Raw genomic sequence first — 18,571 nt, 5'->3', positions numbered from 1 at the left:
AGGGATCAGGATATGAACTCTGAGATGTCAGGGATTCTCTGGGGCTTCCATAGCTATCCTGCTCAGGGCCTCCAGAGTAGTACCAGGAGAGGCAATGCTTAAGGGCCAATGCGATCATAGACATAGAATCAGGACTGGCAGAATGCAAACTAAACACCTTAACCCCTTTATTATTATTATTATTATTATTATTATTATTATTATTATTATTATTATTATTATTTCTCCAGCCCTAAAGGCCATATGTTTTAAAATGCTTCCCATTTAGCAACCTCTACTTCCTTCTCTCTTCTTAGAGTTAAATCACAGGATCATTGGTGTCCTTTAGTGATTCCAAGTCCATTATGTACCTACCTACTAGATAAAAACAATACTGGAGATACTAAGACCAAGAGAGAGAGAGAGAGAGAGAGAGAGAGAGAGAGAGAGAGAGAGAGAGAGAGAGAGAGAGAGAGAGAGAGAGAGAGAGAGAGAGAGAGAGAGAGAGAGAATATTTTGTCATCAAGAAGCTTCTAGAAGAACCAAAGACTGCAAGCATTTGGGGTGAGGTATTCAGATCATCTTGGTAGACAGGGACACACAAAATTGACTGCCCTTTTTCTTTTTTTATTTCTTTTTTTCTTTTTTTGTGGAGGCACAGTTGGCAATGTTCAGGGACTACTCTTGGTTCTGCACTCAGGAATTTTCTTGCCAGTGCTTAGGGAATCCATGTGGTATTCGGAGAACAGAACTCAGGTAGGCTGCATCCAAGACAAGCACTCTATCTTCTGTATCTCCAGCCCCAAGCCAGGCAAGATCTCACATGTGGATTGTGAGAAAAACCTGTGCCTGGGCAGCATGAGCTGAAGTACAGAGATGTGAGGCAGTGCTGGAGGCAGGCTTCTGTCCTACAGCAAGGCAGCATGGTGGGCTTTCTGGGAAATGCCTCTTCACTTCCACCTCTGTGGGAAATGGCTCAGACTGGTCCCGCTAGCACAGGTGTGTGGGATTACACAGGTATCTTTCATCAGGCATATAACATAAGGGCCGTGCCATCTGGGCTTTAAAATAGCATGATATGGCCCATGGAGCTTCCAAAATGTCTGAGTTCTAGAGGGCAGTATGACACACTTACTTTAATCCTGAGTAACCTTCTCATGCCCTTTCCTCTGTCTTCTATCTGCATGACTTTTCTCCCAAGAAGGTTTCTTCTGAATATCCACATAAAGTTTATTGGCAATGCGTAGTATGGTCATCTGTGCAACCCAGAACAGGTATCTTGCTGTAGTCCTAAACCCAACCTCTGACCCTCCACCACCCACAACCCTAGGCAGGAACTGCTCTATCTCCAACTTTCTTTCAGCCAAGGACACCAGTGCAGTGGCTTACAATCTTGTTCTGTCTTCTACCATTTTCAAAACGCTGTTTGCCTTCCAGCTGTAGTCCTTGGAAGAGTCTTCTAGATTAATTAACAATAAGATTCAAGAGCCACTAAAGGCTCTCCAAGTTTTCTCTCTGAGCAATGGTGCTTAACAAAGAGAGTTCAGCCCCTACAGGATTTGGAATCTAGATATCTGTCCTTGTTTTAAGTCTGTCCTGCAAGGTTGTCTGCCGAAATGCTGGGAAGAACTGGCAGAAACTCTGTATCTTCATTAAAACAGGAGTAAGTCTCCAAGGCTATAATGAGTGTTCACTGCTCTTTATTTCAGCTAAACAGTGTCCTTTGGAAGGGAAAACTATGTACAAACTTTAGGGGAGGCTTCAGTTGCCCAGATCAGACAGAGACTCACAACCAAGAACAACAGCTTGTGGGAGGGCTCTCCTAGCAGGAGTATGAAGATGGTCATTCTGCATTTCTCTTCTGGCACCTCATTTATATTTGAGGCCCCAGCCCTTCAAAAAGGCTGTGGAGTCTGGTACCACCAGTTGTTAGTTAAATAAGCACAGGCTCTTTGGGGAATGTACAGCCATTCTCAGGCTCCTTCTCCCAAGCATGTGCCACTTCACTTTTATTCCTTGATCATCAGAGAGAGAGGAAGAGGCTCCTAAAGATCTTTTCTTCTGCTCAGTAGAACCTGGAGCTTGGAAACTTGGTAAACACACCTAGGTTGTTTTACTTCTAATCACATTCTAGGTTTTTATTCCTTGCCGCTTTTTTTTTTTCCTTTCAGGTGCTGTTAAAACATTCACTTTCTTAGGTACCCATCCTTTGTTTTGATGAAGAATTACATTAGATTCTGGGGGCCAATGTCCTGGGCTGGAATAACAGGAAGTTCAATTTTACTATCTGAATAGGCCGTTTCATTCACCGCTTTTCCCAAACACCCCCCCCCCCCCCCCAATCTGTGACTTCATACAGATTCTGGAGAGAAAGATATTAAGTCATCTAAAGTTAGGGTATCTGCCTGCAGGGCTGGCTGTACGGGAGGAGAAAAGACATAAAACCCCCTTTTCAGTCTTGTAGAAGGCATTGTGACCAGTTGTCCCCTGGGGGCTCAGACCTAGGTGAAAAGACAACCATGTGAGCTATTCATGCTTACTTAATGCCTGGTTCCCAGGAAACACAGTGCAACATCAATGCCTAACCATAGAATCCCTCTCAGCCTGGATGCTTCGTCTATTTGCTTTTCTTTATGACATATTTCTACCTCTCTTGGGGGAGGCTTTTTCAATTACTCACTTCGTCCTGGTAAATGCTGAGATTTCAGGCAGGCAGAGACAAAATATGACAAGACTCTGACCAACAAATCACAAGCATGTTATTGAGTTCACAGGCCAAACAGTTATAAGTGTGAGCAGAAGTAAGGTAGTTACCTGCACACAGGTGCTCTGGGTACAAAGAGGAGGAGTAGAGAGTGGTGTCAGACCGCTCCAGCAGTCACTAGAAGCCTAACACTGCCTCCCTGACAGTAGATGCTGATGATTTCCTCACTTTTTGAGGTAGTAGGGCAGATATGAATACTTTTTTTTTGTTTTGTTTTGTTTTTAGGTCACACCCTGCGACGGTGCTCAGGGGTAACTCCTGGCTCTGCACTCAGAAATCCCTCCTGGGAGGCTTGAAGACCATAAGGGATGCTGGGAATCGAACCACTGTTCATCCTGGATCGGCTGCTTGCAAGGCAAACGCCCTACCTCTGTGCTATCACTCTGGCCCCCAAGTCTTGTTTTATAAATGAGAACTCCAGAGGAATAGGGTGAAAGTTGCCCAGTTTCTGATAGCAGAGCCCAGAACAGAGTCATAGCCATATTCTGTATTTCTTCACTTTTCCACTTCACAATACATTGGCCCACCTGCATAGAAAGACACTGCCCTTTCAAGAGCTCCCGTTGAGGAAAGGATTTCCAGTGTATCTTTGAAGAGTATAATAAAAAATGATGGCTCAAATGATAATGGGACAGATAATGAACCAGCTGAAAAAGCTCAGTCCCACCAATTTCTCTAGGAGCAGATAGCAGATGCTATATGTGTGGGAAAAGGCCACCAGGAAGGCCTGCTGGAACCCCTCCATAACCCTGCTTGGCTCCACTGTGAGCTTTGGGTAATAGGAAGGATGAAGAATGCCTCCCTAGGCTGGTGTTATGAAGCAATACGGAAAGCACTTCCAACATTCATGTATGGGCATCTGGCAGTGTGGGAAAAGCAGAATATTTTAGAAAGGAAGAATGAAACCCAAGTTTAAACAGCATTTTTTTTTTTTATCCTATTTCTTTACGTTGTTGTTTGGGGTGAGGTATTTCTGGATTAAAGTCTCAACAACTCTGGTTTCTGAAACCTTTGTCATATTACTAGTAGGTTTAAAGAAAATTTATTCTACAAATTTATCTTCCACACAATCGCTTTATTGCCTGAGGGAAGGGGAGACTAAACAAAACTTTCACATCATGAAAAAGGACAGAAAAATGACGTGTTTAAAATCTTCAGATCGTTCTTTGGGGCACTGTTCTATGAGTTGTGACTAACCAGCATTGGGAAATTGTTTGGCAAAACCCTGAGGTGTGGGTGCAAATATGTCACAGGGATAAGAACTAGAATTCTTCACTTTTAGCTGGACCTTACAAAGAGCTAGATATATCAGGGTTAGTGTCCTAGTTTCAGAACAAGATGTTCCATCTGTCCTTGTGATCATTTTGTTCTTTGCATGACTCAGAGACCTTTTTTCAAGACAGCAACACCATTTTTTAGGGTAGAGTGGGGAGCTGGAGATTTAGGATGACCAAAGTCATTGAAGAACAACAGCAACAACAATAACAAAAAACAGGCTGTGTCTTCCCCAAAACAAATTTGACATGCCTTTTCCTGATAAGGAACCTCCAGGGGAGGTAGAGGATTAGTCACCTGGAAAAACTTTCAGATTTTTAAGGGTAGACAAATGCAAAGACAAAGTTCTTCCACCATGGGAATGGTGTAAAAGTGAGTTAGCTCAGTCGGCATAGGGAGGTGAGAAGACGTTATCTACAAACACAACTTTTTCCAGTGGCTGAGTAAACAGAGACATTTGGTTTGGCACTCACTGGCTGCAAGAGAGGAAAGGGCCCTTACCAAATCCTGAGTTTTCCTTAAATGTTCCTTGAATTGAGAGACACAGTTGCCTGGTCTCCTGCAGTCTATTCTCTGTGAGGAATGTCTTCCCTAGCTTTTTGGCCCTTGTAGTCCCCATTGTGTGGGGATTAACCCTTTGTCATCCAAAGCCTTCCTTTATCTTTGGAACTCTTTCTCCCCATTCATTGTCTCTTGCTTTGGTGCATCTGTCATTAGTCTAGAAATGCCAGAGGAGGAGGTGACCATCTGCAGATCTTCCTATAAACTTGTGAACTCACAATTTTTGCATGAGCATGAGAACTTGCCTTTTCACACACTAATACACTTTTTGTTTATTTTTGTTTTGGGGCCACATCCAGCAGTGCTCAGGAGTTACTCCTGGTTCTGAGCTCAAAAATTACTCCTGGCGGTGCTCAGGAACCATATGGGACGCCGGGGATCGAACATGGAATAGCTAGGCAAATAAATGCCCTATCCTCTGTACTATCACTCCAGCCCCTCACAAACTCTAATAGTATTATTTGGACTCACTCCATTCAGAAATTAGGGCTGTAGAGGCCAAAGCATGCGCACCCAGCCATCACAAGCAGATTGGCCCCCCGAAATAGCATCCCCTCTGATGTCAACCTGTGCTTTTAAGATCTGTGGCCTGTTTGCCACACAGGGAGCAGAAAACACGGCTCAGATACTCTTTTCGGCTCCCACTTCCCTCCTCCGCCCACAGTTCAGGATACACAAAGTCAGCAAATTTTATGAAGTGCTGTTGTGCTCTCCTGTCCCTGGCATCCATCATGGTCACACTCCCAGCTCTCTGGAGCTTGACCCTCACTCACAGGGAAAAGTTCGAAACAAAGAATTCCTGGAAACTGAGATGGAGGATGGCAGGGAGACTTCTTTCCTGGGGGCACTGGACAAGAAGACTAAGCTGTGTTTCTGGGAATAGTCTGCCCTGGCTTTCTGCACAATAGGGGCCCTTGGTTTTTGACTTGGAGTTTTGGAGCGAGTTCTGAATGTAGCATGTGTGCCTGAGTGATGGGCTCGATATTTACACAAGCCACAGCGATAAGTGCACATATGTTTTTAATGTTTTGGCTTTCTGCACCACAAACATGTCAGCCTGCACACACTGACGTGCTGTGGGGCTGGTTTTTGAACAGAGGGTTTCCCCGGTGGTACCAAAGCTAATACCTTTGTAAAGCCACATTGAATCATACACTTACTGCCTGCTCTGGTTTGAGGGACACTTGAAAAGGTGCTGCCTTTTAAAAGTCGAGTTCCGATGACTCTTTCTGCTTGCCTTCGCTGAATCAAGCCCACCAGTGGGTCATTTAAATGCAGACTTGGTCTCTCTAGATACCCCTGGAACTCCTTTGCACCAAGTTGTACTATTTGTCCTACAACTCTACAGGAGGTGGGGGGGGGTGGTGGAGACAGAGAGAGAGAAACAGAGAGACAGAGAGAGACAGAGACAGAGAGACAGAGACAGAAACAGACAGAGAGACATAGAAAGACAGAGAGAAAAGTCTTTATGATGGCAGGGATTTGCAAGTGGCTAGTTTTTTTTTCTGTGAGCTGACTCCAGCAGTTCCTTCCAAAGTTCCATCTTCTCTTTAGCCTTCCCACCTAGTCCTTTTTTTCCTTTTCCTTGGTGGCCCCCTTCTTTTATTGATTGATTGATTGATTATTTATTCATTGGGTTTTGTTTCCTAAGGGGTGTGACCCGTGTTGAGGTCTCCGTCCGAGGAGCCCCTCTGGCAAGGGAAGCGATTGGCTCCCGGGGCCGGTGACTGACGGGCTAAATGAGTCGCGGCTCCCCAGCAGCCGGGAGCTGATTGGCCGGCGCGAGAGCCTGCGAGGGCTTCGGCGAGGGAGCACCGGGCACTCGGGTCCTGCAGCCTCGCGAGTGGGGACCGCGCGTCCGCCTCGCCCGCCTCGCCCGCCCGCCAGCGCGCGCGTCGTGCCCGGAGCCCGGAGCCCGCCGCCGCCGCTCCTGGAGCCGCCACCCGCCGCGGAGCACCCGCAGGCGCTGGGCTTCGGGCAGAGCCGGGCCGGGCCGGGCCGGGGAGCGCGGGGGCCGGCGCCTTTTGTCCCCGCAGAGCCGCCGAAGTTGGCCCGGGGAGCGCACGCGGGTCCCGATGGCGCGGGCGGCGAGCGGCGCGCCCGGCACGGGCAGCGGGCGGCGCGGGGCGGGCTGGGGCGTGCTGCTGGCGTGGGCCGCGGGGCTCGTGGCGGCGGGTCCGGCCGGGGCGAGCGAGTACGACTACGTGAGCTTCCAGTCGGACATCGGCGCGTACCAGAGCGGCCGCTTCTACACCAAGGCGCCGCAGTGCGTCGACATCCCGGCCGACCTGCGGCTGTGCCACAACGTGGGCTACAAGAGGATGGTGCTGCCCAACCTGCTGGAGCACGAGACCATGGCCGAGGTGAAGCAGCAGGCCAGCAGCTGGGTGCCCCTGCTCACCAAGAACTGCCACATGGGCACGCAGGTCTTCCTCTGCTCGCTCTTCGCGCCCGTCTGCCTCGACCGGCCCATCTACCCGTGCCGCTGGCTCTGCGAGGCCGTGCGCGACGCGTGCGAGCCGGTCATGCAGTTCTTCGGCTTCCCCTGGCCCGACATGCTCAAGTGCGACAAGTTCCCCGACGGCGACGTCTGCATCGCCATGACCCCTCCCAATGCCACCGAGGTCGCCAAGCCCCAAGGTGAGGCCGGGCGCGGACGGTCGGTCCCTCGCGCGGACCCCGGGCTCCCGGCGCGCTCCTCCCCGCTGCCGGCTCTCCGGGGCGCGACAGGTTTTCAGCTCGGCTCCCGGTCCTCGCCTTTGGCTGGCTTGGCCCGGCCCTCCTCACTTGCCCTCCCGGGCCGTTCCCCAACTCCTTCCCAGATCGGAGCTGTCGGCGGGTTCTTCTAGAAACAGTGCTCAGCGCTAGAGAACCTGCCTGAACTCTCTCCTCTGGGAGTGGACCGAGTGCCCGTCCCCAGGATTTGAACACTTCAGAGCGCCCCGGGTGGAATGGAGGTGGAGGGGGGGACCCAACCCCAAGGCTAAGAAAAAGCTAAGACACGTTTTTGTTCATTTTAATTGGTTCGATGAGGATTAAATGCACACACACACACACACACACACACACACACACACACACACACACACACGCACGCACACACACACGCACACACACAAGCGCGCGCACACACACCCCACAAAACCCTCCAGCAAGGCAGCTCCAATACCACTATGTAAAACTGGCTGAAAAGTTTAGAAACTGGGTTTTTTCTGTTTGTCCCCCTTTTCAGAAGGTCGCTGTGCCGGCTGGCTGCAGAGTTAGGGGAAGGAAAGTCTTATCTCTCATTCCTGCATACCCCCCGCGAGCCTCTCATTTGCACAAATCCTCGGGTAATTAGAAAGTTAAAAGTGTAATTATTGCATTGTTCATCTCTCCTTAGGGAGCGAGGCTAGTAAAGTTGGAGACTTCCTTAACCAGCGTAAGGGTTCTTTCCGAATCTCGCTTAACGATAATTCTCAAGCAGAGGAAAAAAATTCTCAGAGAAGTAAAACAAAGAGAACAAACCAAATGAAGAACTTAACTTCCTCCTCTCTTCCCTAAAACTCCAAAGACTCGATACAATGACTGGCCTAATCTTCAGCCTGGAATTATTTGCTAGCAGAGTTGAGAATCAAAGATGTGGAAATAATCTGGTCTGGACAGAGTACATCAGGCATGTTTAGTACCTGGGTACTTTAGCACCTGACCCCAGACCTCTTTGAGGAAGGTGTTTGGGGGTGAAGTGAGGGTTCCCTGTGCTTTTTTTTTTTATCTTAAAAACATTATTTTTTAATGAACTAAGGCATGTAGTGTAGTAGTTAAGTCACTTGTCTTGCATGTGACCAACTCCAGTTCAATCGATGGTACCACATTTGGTTCCTAAAACAATGCTAGATGTGACTCTAAGTATCACCAAGTATGGCCCAACACAACAAGAAATCTTCTAAATTATGGTTTAGGTAACATGTTTACAACTTTTAAGGTTTATGGTGTTATTGCATCTAAGCAACCCCAAAGTGCCCATGACCTATGACAGCTTTGTGGTTATTCCACCAGTTTAAGGGTTGGGGGTATGGATGGGGAAAGAGGTGCCTATGTTTGGAATGCTCTTGGTTATTTTTAGAGGTTTTGGGGTGGAAATCAGCTAATAGAGACCAGGGTTGGTGGCATGGACATTGATCGAATGGCAAAGCAGTATGGAAGACAGCAGGCTTCCCAGAGTATGAGGTCGGAACAGCTCTGCTCTGTAACCTGGGCATCTATCTATCTGTATGGGGGTGAACCTTTGGGAAAAGCAGTTCTTGGAGAGCCAGAGCTAAGCAGTTACTTAGAGTGGACAAAGCAGGTTGTGTTCTGTGTGGGATCATTGCCTGCAGCGCATAGTATGTTCCTTCTCTCCTTCCTCAGCTGACTGGGAGATTGGTGAGCTTGCCCTAGAGGCTGGGGCCACCTCTGTCTGGGAGTTTGAAGTGATGTCTCTCTGGGGTAGTTTATAGACATGCAGTATAAACTTTTGGGGGAGCATTATTTGAGGAACCGTCTTCTCCAACTCTTACTCCTTGACTGATGTTTCATGTTTATTACTGCCTCATTTCAGTCTTTTATATTTTCCCTCTCTGTCCTCTCCTCTATCCCAGGAGGGCCTATGTGGTCATCTCAAAGATCATCTGCTGAACAGAGCAATCTGGGACGGACCAGTCAGGTGTGAATATGGGACTTGGGAATAGGGCACCCTCTTTGTTTCTAGTGAGAGGCTGTGCTGGTTTGTCCCTTGGTGTCTGTAAGCACCACCTAACTTCTGAACTTGTTTGGCTGACTGCCATTAACATAGAGAGGTGTATGGGGGGGGGGGAAGGCTGTGCGTATGTTTGTGTGTGGGGCTGTGTGTGTGTGTATACATGCGTTGTATATATGTTTAGGGGCCTGTTGAGACAGACCATACTTTATGGCTTCTGGTTCTTGAATAAGATCTACTTTCAGATGAGAAAAAAGTACATGTAGTAATCTTTCCTTAAAGTGCAAACCAAGTTTCCAAAGTAAGACTTCTTTGCACACTGTAGATTGGTTTCTATTTGCATATATGGTCATGCATGATTTTAGAGTGTGAGGCTGGCCATATGTTTAAAGATAAACTTGACCAGGAGAAATTGTTCAAAAGAAAAAAAACTTCTAAGATATCTGTATCTCTTAGGAGACAGCAATTCTTCTTTTTCCAGAGTTGTTCTCAGTACTGCAGTTATTTTAGAACTCTCTACTCCTGGTTGACAATTTGTGCTTCTTTGCCAAGTTGTATTGATTGACCCTAGTGTGTCTAGTGTATGAACTGATATATGAACCCCATATCTTTTTACTCAAGTCAGCTTTATTTCTTGTATTTTCTGAATGTCTTGTTCTACTTAATTGTTTAATCATATAAATTAATTGAATCACTGTGAGATACAAATAACAGAGGTGTTCAAAATTGAGTTTCAGTCATACAATGCCCAACATCCATTCCTTCACCAGTGCACATTTCCCACCACCAATGCCTCCAGTATCCCTCCTGCTCTCCCCACTGACTGCCTCTGTGGCAGACATTTCTCTCTCTCTCTCCCTCTCTCCCCCCTCTCTCTTTCTCTCTCTCTCTCTCTTCCTTTTAGACACTGTGGTTTTCAATCCCCCTATACTTTTAGTTTGCTTTCTTTTGTTTAAGCATAATGTGCATACTATCAGCTTGACTCTTTAAGTCACATGCTTTAGGGCACAACACCCTCCTTTCCCCCTTTCCAGTACGGTTATTGTTGTACCTTCTTCCAGGATGGAACTGGCCAGGAAAGAACTGCTTTGTGTGTGCTTGTGTGTGAAATTGTACTCATCATACTTGTGTCCTTGTGATATAGATGCATGTGCTCTGGATCTGTGTGCAATTATGTGTATGGGCGTGCTTGTCTGCATGAGTGAGTGTATGCTTGCATGTGAAAGCACATATATTTTGCTGTGTGTATTGATTTTCCTTGAAGAGTTTTTGGATTATACCTAGCAATACTCAGGAGCACTAGTTCCTGGCTCTATGCTTACTCTTTGCACAGGCTACCATACATGGTGCCAGGATCAGAAGCAAAATTCAAAGCCAGCACCTTAACCCTTCTCTGTATTTTCTTTGACCTATGTGCATTTATTTATAAAGGTTTGCTTACTTCTGACTTCAATGCTGGGCTCCTACTTCCCTTAAATATGAATAAAACACAAATCTTAGATTTTTGTTCCTTTGCTGTAAGCTTTATTTTAAGTACTTCTGAAATTAACCAGTTAATTCTAGTCTTAGATGAATGACTGGTGAATTTTTCCTGTTTGAGGCAGCCTCAGGGCCCCAAGGATGCCCCCAGAGGGGCCCAGATTAATATTGCATTACACATTCCTCCCTTCTCTGGATCAACTGCTCCAGGGTTGGCTAAAAGAAAAACTGACATGGGGAAAACCTACACTAGGAACACACAAAGCTCACCCCAGTTAGTGCCTTCAACACACTAAAGCCAAATGGAATTGATGAGACTGAAGAAACTTCCCTGTGGGATACAGAGCCTTGCTGCCCAATAGACTCGGGGTAACTCAGAGTAACTCAGAGTTTGTAGAAAAGAGGATGTGTGTGTGTGTGTGTGTGTGTGTGTGTGTGTGTGTGTGAGAGAGAGAGAGAGAGAGAGAGAGAGAGAGAGAGAGAGAGAGAGAGAGAGAGAAATGGAAGGAGTCTTTACGGTCTGAACTGATTGCTTTGCCATTTATTTGGTTGTTTGTGTTTATGGAGCCTTGTAACAACATAACTTTCACTTTAATTGTTTTTAAAAATAATCTAAATCAGGAAAACTCCTAAAACTCAGTCACTTTCCTCGTATAGATAATTTCCTGTTGTATGCATTTCCATATTAGGGCTTTCATTTCCCTGGGTTTCTCCCCATGAAAGCAGAAACCACAGCGCAAAATTCTATGTAAATTTTTTTTCTCTATGTAAGTTTTATCTTTGCAGAACTCAAAGAGAATTTCTGACTTCTAAATCTAGAAACAGACACACAGCCTTTTGCTTGGAACAGTGGCTCTGGTTTTTTGCTACTGAAAATCTGATTTGGTCTCTGGGCCAGATGAAACTGTCCATAAAAATGAAGTTGTGTAGTCTCCACAGGGCCATGTGGGGAATCTGGTAGAAGGGTTTATGTGTGTGGAGTCCTTGGGTATATTACCTTGTCACTGTTTAGAGACAGCTCACCAGCTCTTCATCAGTCATATGTAGGGCAACATAGACCTAATAGGGCAGTGTAGTTTCTGCCTTATCATTCATTGTGGGAGACTTTGCCTATATTCCTTAGCATAGCAGAACACAGTGGGAAAGGAGATGCTGTTACCAAAGCCTGGAGGTGTGAAAAGGAAGAAGACAAACAAACATATCTGAGCAGAGTTTTCTTGATGTATCTGTCCTGTGCACTTCAGCTCCAGACTGACTTGAACTTCAGGGATGAGATAGAGTTAAAGTTCTGTGCATAGACCTAATATTTTTCCATCTAGATCTTAGATGAAACTCATGGTGTTAGCAGATGATAGTGTTGGTGAAGGTGATAGTGCAGATGATGATGATGAGAAAGCCCTTTACCCTGTTAGGGATTCTACCATTCCCCTTTCTTTTTGCCCTTCCCAGAGCACCTTACTTCTTAGAGATCTCTAGCAACAGCAGTATTTTGTTTGAAGGAGGAATCTGACCTCAGTCTCAAAAACCTCTTCCTCCTTGGATGTAGCTACCTTGTAATGGCCTTTATACTACACACACACACACACACACACACACACGTAGAAACACACACCTCACACACCTTTCTCCTGTCCTGCACTATCCTAGTTTGTGACAGCTCCTATGAGCGCCTCTTTCAGCCCTTTCTAGGCAGGAATTGCAGCAGCCCTTTGGAGAGGAGTATTCTGGATCCTGTGGTGGGAGTTTGTAAATTTGGCTGTGTTTCTTCCTTGGCTCCTGAAAAGCTAGAAATATCAATAGATTGTCTTACAGTGAATTTGAGAATCGGAAGGGAGCAAGAATCAGAGCAGGGCAGAGGTTAGAGGAAGAAAAGAATAAAAAAGGAACAATGGGATAGGCATGTTTTCTCAAGAATCCATCAAGTCCTAACTTACGGCTCCATATAATACTGGTTTTAGTGCTTGTATCATACATAGTCAGCAGTTCTTGCTCCCAATTTTTCAAGTTACCATGTATCTGTTGATGAACTTAGGTCCTGGGTACTTTAACTCCTGGGATCTCTGAGATTTCAGAAGACTTTTAAACTACTTTCAGCCTGATCCACTTGGGCATTCCTTCTTGTACTTCGTTATCCATTACTCACAGCTCCTGTTTCTCTTTTTCCCTTCCTAGGCACAACTGTGTGTCCTCCATGTGACAACGAGTTGAAATCTGAAGCCATAATTGAGCATCTCTGTGCAAGCGAGTTTGGTAAGAAAGTGTCTGGAATTTGTCATTCTCTGCTTCCTCCTGGTCTGTGTTTCTGGCAAACAGACCCTGTTGAAACATCATTTTTGAGTTTGCTTTCCTTTATCTCCACCCTCTTGAAATGGCTGCTGTTCTCAAACAGTGAAACAGAATAGATAGTTTGGGAAACTGGCCAGTCTCCATGAAAGTCAAACTTGGCTTCTGCATTTTGGGTGTGGGATTTCTAGGAGAGAACGGAGAGATGAAGGGGACAGGTAGAGAGGAGCTCAGATAAAAATGATCCATGGAAATTTTTAGGAGGTCCAAGGCATAAACTGGGGCTTGCCTTCTATGCACACTGACCTCCCGAGTGGACAACATTGCTCTGTTCAGGCTCTCAAATGTATGATTGTAGTATATTTTCTCAAGGACGAGGAGGAACCCAAGAGAAAACCTGAATCTCATTCTTTCAAAGGATACATTCTCTCATGCTTGTCTTTAATTTTTATGACAGCTGAGAAGTAGATTAGGCCAGTTCTACTCCATAGATCCTGTATCCATTGAACAGTATGGTGCTTATAATTCTGCATTGTGTCCCCAAATTTAGGAAAAACATGCTTGTTGATGAGAGGAGCCTTTATGACTTTTCAGAGTTATGTAGACTACTTGTTTTTATTAACTAATGATAAGAAAATACATGAAACTGGGGCTGTAGTGATGGCTCAGCGGTAGGGCATTTGCCTTGCATGCGGCTGACCCAAGACGGACTGTGGTTCAATCCCAGGCATCCCATATGGTCCCCCAAGCCAGCAGTTTTTTCTGAGCCCATATCCAGGAATAATCCCTGACTGTCAACAGGTGTGCCCCCCCCCCCAAAAAAAAGAAAATACATGAAACTGTCATTTACTGGCAAAATTCTGACATGTATGTGTGTGCATCCAGAAGTCGAAGAGAATTGTGCATTTGACAGAAGTGATTTCAGGTATTTGCAGCTGGGACCAAAGACAAAACTTGGAGAAATCAAACCATTTGTCAGAGAGCTTCTTGAGAATGGATGCATTTTCCATGAATTATTTCTATATTAGGTTTTTCTGCTGCCTCTTTTGTGCTGACTGGAGGATCACAGACAGGTTTTTTAGAAAAATTTGCGCTGCTGTGCATTTTGTTTCTGATATTTTTCAGACCCCTTCTCTTTGCTGACATTAAAATGAACATAAAATGATTTAGGGGTACCTAGAGTGATATATGTAAACTCTGGTAACCTTTCCTTTTATTAAAAGTATTATTTGTCTCTTGAGGTTCACACTCTGGCTTCACAAGCTGGCAAAAATCGGATTGAACCTTCTACTAAAAGGCTGTGGTGCATAGCCCACTCAGGCTGCCCAGCAACATGCTTTTCTTTTCTTTTCTTTTTTTGGTTTTTGGGTCACACTCGGTGACATCTGGCGGTGTTCAGGGGTTACTCCTGGGTTGTGCTCAGAAATTGCTCCTGGCAGCCTCAGGGACTATATGGGATGCTGGGATTCAAACCACCATTGTCCTGGGTTGGCTGCGTGCAAGGCAAGCACCCTACTGTTGTGCCATCTCTTTGGCCCCAACATGCTCTTCTTTTCTTTTCTTTTTTCTTTTTTTTTTTTTTTTGGTTTTTCGGGCCACACCCGTTTGATGCTCAGGGGTTACTCCTGGCTAAGTGCTCAGAAATCGCCCTGGCTTGGGGGGACCATATGGGAGGCCGGGGGATCGAACCATGGTCCTTCCTTGGCTAGCGCTTGCAAGGCAGACACTTTACCTCTAGCGCCACCTCATCGGCCCCCAACATGCCTTTCTTGATTAAATGTCTTCCCAAGGTCCATTCTGACACAAGAAAAAGGATAAACAATTTCATAAAAATATGAACAAAAAGCTTTTCTTTAAAATATTTTAATGAGATTGTATGGTTTATAATACTATTAATAATGTTTTCTCATGCACACAAATCCAACACCACATCTATTATCAGTGTACCCACCTGTAAAGCTTTTTTTTTTTTTTTTAAGAGTTGAATTGCTGTGGATTCATAAATTCTTCTCACAGTCTTTCTTTCTTTCTTTTTTTTTTTTTTTTAGCCTTTCTTTTTTTTTATTTAAACACCTTGATTACATACATGATTGTGTTTGGGTTTCAGTCATGTAAAGAACAATTTTTTGGGGGGAGTTTTGGGCCACACCTGGAGATGCTCAGGAGTTACTCCTGGCTATGTGCTCAGAAATTGCTCCTGGGTTGGGGGACCATATGAGATGCTGGGGATCAAGTCTCAGTTTGTCCTAAGTCAGCCATGTACAAGGCAAACACCTTACCACTGTGCTGTTGCTCCAGTCTTCTGAAAATCCTTTATTGTCTGATCAAGGCAGGAAGATTCTGCCCAGAACTAGCTGTGCTCATAAAGGATCCTCATTAGGCAAAACTAAGGGGTCACATTTAAATTATATTAATCCTTTTTAGATATTGTAAATCATTCTGTTCACTTTTAGATATGGTCTCTTGTCATTTTAAGAAACACAGGATATCATATTAAACTCTGAAAGGCCATATCATTTGATATTTTCTGCTTAGATGATTTCTACTAGGTTCAGCACCTAAGGAGGGTAGGTGATGGTAAACCTTAGAATAGAGTTTGTGGAGATAATTGGTAGGTGGCACCTTCCATGTAGGGCAGGGGTGTCAAACTCAATTTACCTGGGGGCCGCAGAAGGCAAAGTCGGGGTAAGGCAGGGCTGCATAAAGGATTTCGCTTACCGAATATTCGCAATAAAAAATCGCATTAATAAGAAAAAAATTGCAAAGAATCGCATTAAACATTTGCATACCCCGAATGGAACTGCTCGGGGTATGCGAATGTTTAATGCGATTTTTTCTTACTAATGCGATTTTTATTGCGATTATTCGGAGCGAATAATCGCGATACTGCGATATTTGAAGGCCAGCCGCGGGCCACAAAATGTTGTATGGAGGGCCTCAAACGGCCCGTGGGCCGTGAGTTTGAGACCCCTGATGTGCATTCAAAGTCAATATAACTGATGTAAAAACTTCCTGAGTTAACACACCACATTCTTATTGTTTACAGAAGGGTGCATTAGATCTTATTTTAGTAGCTAGTCTTGAGTTTGAGTGATCAGTTCTTTGAGACTGTTCTTTTGGTGCTGAGGGTTTTATTTTTATTTTGAGAACTTTTGAATTTTACATTACATCTTGTTTAGACCACTTACTCTATGAATAGAAACTCTGATTTTTCCCAGTCAGAGTTCTGTTATTCTGGTGTGCTGCCTTTCTCATTTAATATATGAAGAGCTGGGATTTGCTATAAAAATGTTTTAAAAGTTTGACACAGGTATGCTAATGTAGGACTTGAAAAAAATTTTTATCACAGTTCAGGTAATATGGTTACTATAGTTTTAATTTATAGAATTGTTATATATAATTGTAATTATATTATTATGCTTATATATAGTTATAGTTCTGTTGTCATATATATAATTATTTATAGGACTTAGTTATAGAATAACAAAAGTTATTGCACTGTCTCCCTCATACTAACATTACCAAAGTGCCTATGACCCTCCACCACTGTCCCCAGGTCACCTCCAGAGAGAGATCTTTTGTTATTTTGCTTGTAATATTCTTCTAAGACATTAAATCGGATTTCCTCCCACTTTCTCTGCAGGGGTGAGCTTTGTTCTTTTCAGCTCCTCACGAGAAATAGCCATGTTGAGAAGATTGTTTCTGAGCTAAATTCATTTCTAGTAAGAGAGGCAGTCAGCCACACTGATGGGATTCAGTTAAGAAACAAAGAAATGCACAGTGAGAACTGATGTGAAGGAGAAGAAAAACAATATTTTACTCTTTACTCCACTGATCAAACTGTATCATGGCCCCAACATCCTTGATTGGGGAGACACCAAGTTGTTATCAGTTTCTTTGTGAACACTAGGAAAAGGGATGTGTTTCTCTGTGATCCCCTTCCTCCCTGTACATTGGTGAACTCCTGCTGATTTTGTGGAGCTGGACCTGCTTACCCCACTGCCTCCTTCCTGTGGGTGCATTTTGATCTCTAACAATTTAGTTTGGCTTCTTATTCTTGCACTGTACTCTTATTTTCCCCCTTCAACAGGGAAAACCTTCAGTAGAGGCCCAGATACTCCTCGCTGAACGACGAAGTTAAGAGAATTAGTTGTTAAGTGAGGAACTAACTGCATGTACTGTATACAGTAGTTTAGTATATGCACAGTATTCTGAATAAGTAAAATAACGAGAAAGATCAAACTGAAAACTTATTTTAATTTGCATAGGTTGTGTAATTTACACACAGTACTGCAATGTATTACAGAACATGAAGTTAGTAATGTAGGTACATTAAAGCACCAAAAACCACAGTACTGTACTGTAGAGTGTACAAGATGGAAAAAGGATATTTAAAATAAAATAATGGTGAAGAGATGGTCATAAGTGTGAGCGGTCGCTAAACAGGTAGGTCGTCGGTAAGCGAGGAGGATCTGTACTTGTATATTTATGGTCAAGTATGCACTTGAATCAGCCTCAAGCATCAGATGTTGGAAATACCCAAAATTAGAGGGTGCAAAGTCTCCAAATTCAACATTGCAACTGGCCTGACCTACTGGATTTCAAGAAGGACACTCTTGTCTGATTTTTAGTTGTTCTTTTTATCTTGTTCTATGACTACAAGATCTTGCTTTTTTCTCTTAAACAGGCCAATATAACATTGCAAGTAACTACTATATGGGATGCTGGGATTTGAACCACTGTCTGTCCTAAATCAGCTGCATGCAAGGCAAATGCCCTACCACTATGCTATCTCTCCAGCTCCAGAGTGTTTATTTTTAAATTATTTATTTAGAGTTTGGCCAAGTCAGTGGAACACAAGGATTTACTTCTGACTCTAATCTCAGGATCACTCCTGGAAGATTCAGGTGGTTGTATGAGGTGCCAGGGATTAATCTCAGGTTAGCTGCATGTACACTTTCTGGTCACTCTCCCCACATGTGATATATGATATGTGATATGTGTCAGTCTTTTTATGACTGATTTAACTCAACATGAGTTAAGTTAACTTAACTCAACTCACATCGTGGTGAGTTATATGACTTTTTTTTCTTATAATTGAGTAATTCTCCATTGTGTATATCTTTATTTTTTTCTCTTTTTCAGTGGATGGTTTTGGATCACAGTTGGCTATGCTCAGGGTTTATTTCTATGGAGTTTTCGGAACCCTGTGTGTTGCTGGAGATCAAAACCTGGCTGGCTACATGCAAGGCAATCACTTTACAAACTATACTTTCTCTCCAACCCATATAACAACTTATTTATCAAGTTATCTGTTTTGGACACTTTGATTGTTTCTAGATCTTGGCTATTTTGAATAGTGTATACAATGAACAGTAGAGCACAGATGGCTTTTTTTGAAATATTTTTTTTTCTTGTTGGGTCCTTGGGGTAGATGCCAAGAAATGGAATTGATGGATCACATGGAAACTCAGTTTTTAGTGTTTTGAGAAGTTTCCATACTATTTTCCATA

The 18,571-nt window shown here is 44.2% G+C and overlaps 1 protein-coding gene across 1 annotated transcript in view; it reads left to right on the top strand.

Moving 5' to 3' along the window:
• The first annotated feature begins 5,084 nt into the window (after positions 1-5,084).
• Positions 5,085-18,571, top strand: part of SFRP1 (secreted frizzled related protein 1) — a 56,897-nt gene continuing 43,410 nt past the window's right edge. Inside the window, exons 1-3 of the mRNA XM_049772717.1 lie at positions 5,085-5,446; positions 6,366-7,219; positions 12,948-13,025. Coding sequence (XP_049628674.1) covers positions 5,085-5,446; positions 6,366-7,219; positions 12,948-13,025 — 1,294 coding nt within the window. The remainder of the gene's footprint in view (positions 5,447-6,365; positions 7,220-12,947; positions 13,026-18,571) is intronic.

This window comes from Suncus etruscus, chromosome 4, assembly GCF_024139225.1.
Source record: "Suncus etruscus isolate mSunEtr1 chromosome 4, mSunEtr1.pri.cur, whole genome shotgun sequence".
Taxonomy (NCBI): domain Eukaryota; kingdom Metazoa; phylum Chordata; class Mammalia; order Eulipotyphla; family Soricidae; genus Suncus; species Suncus etruscus.
This window is presented reverse-complemented; position numbering and strand designations above follow the sequence as displayed.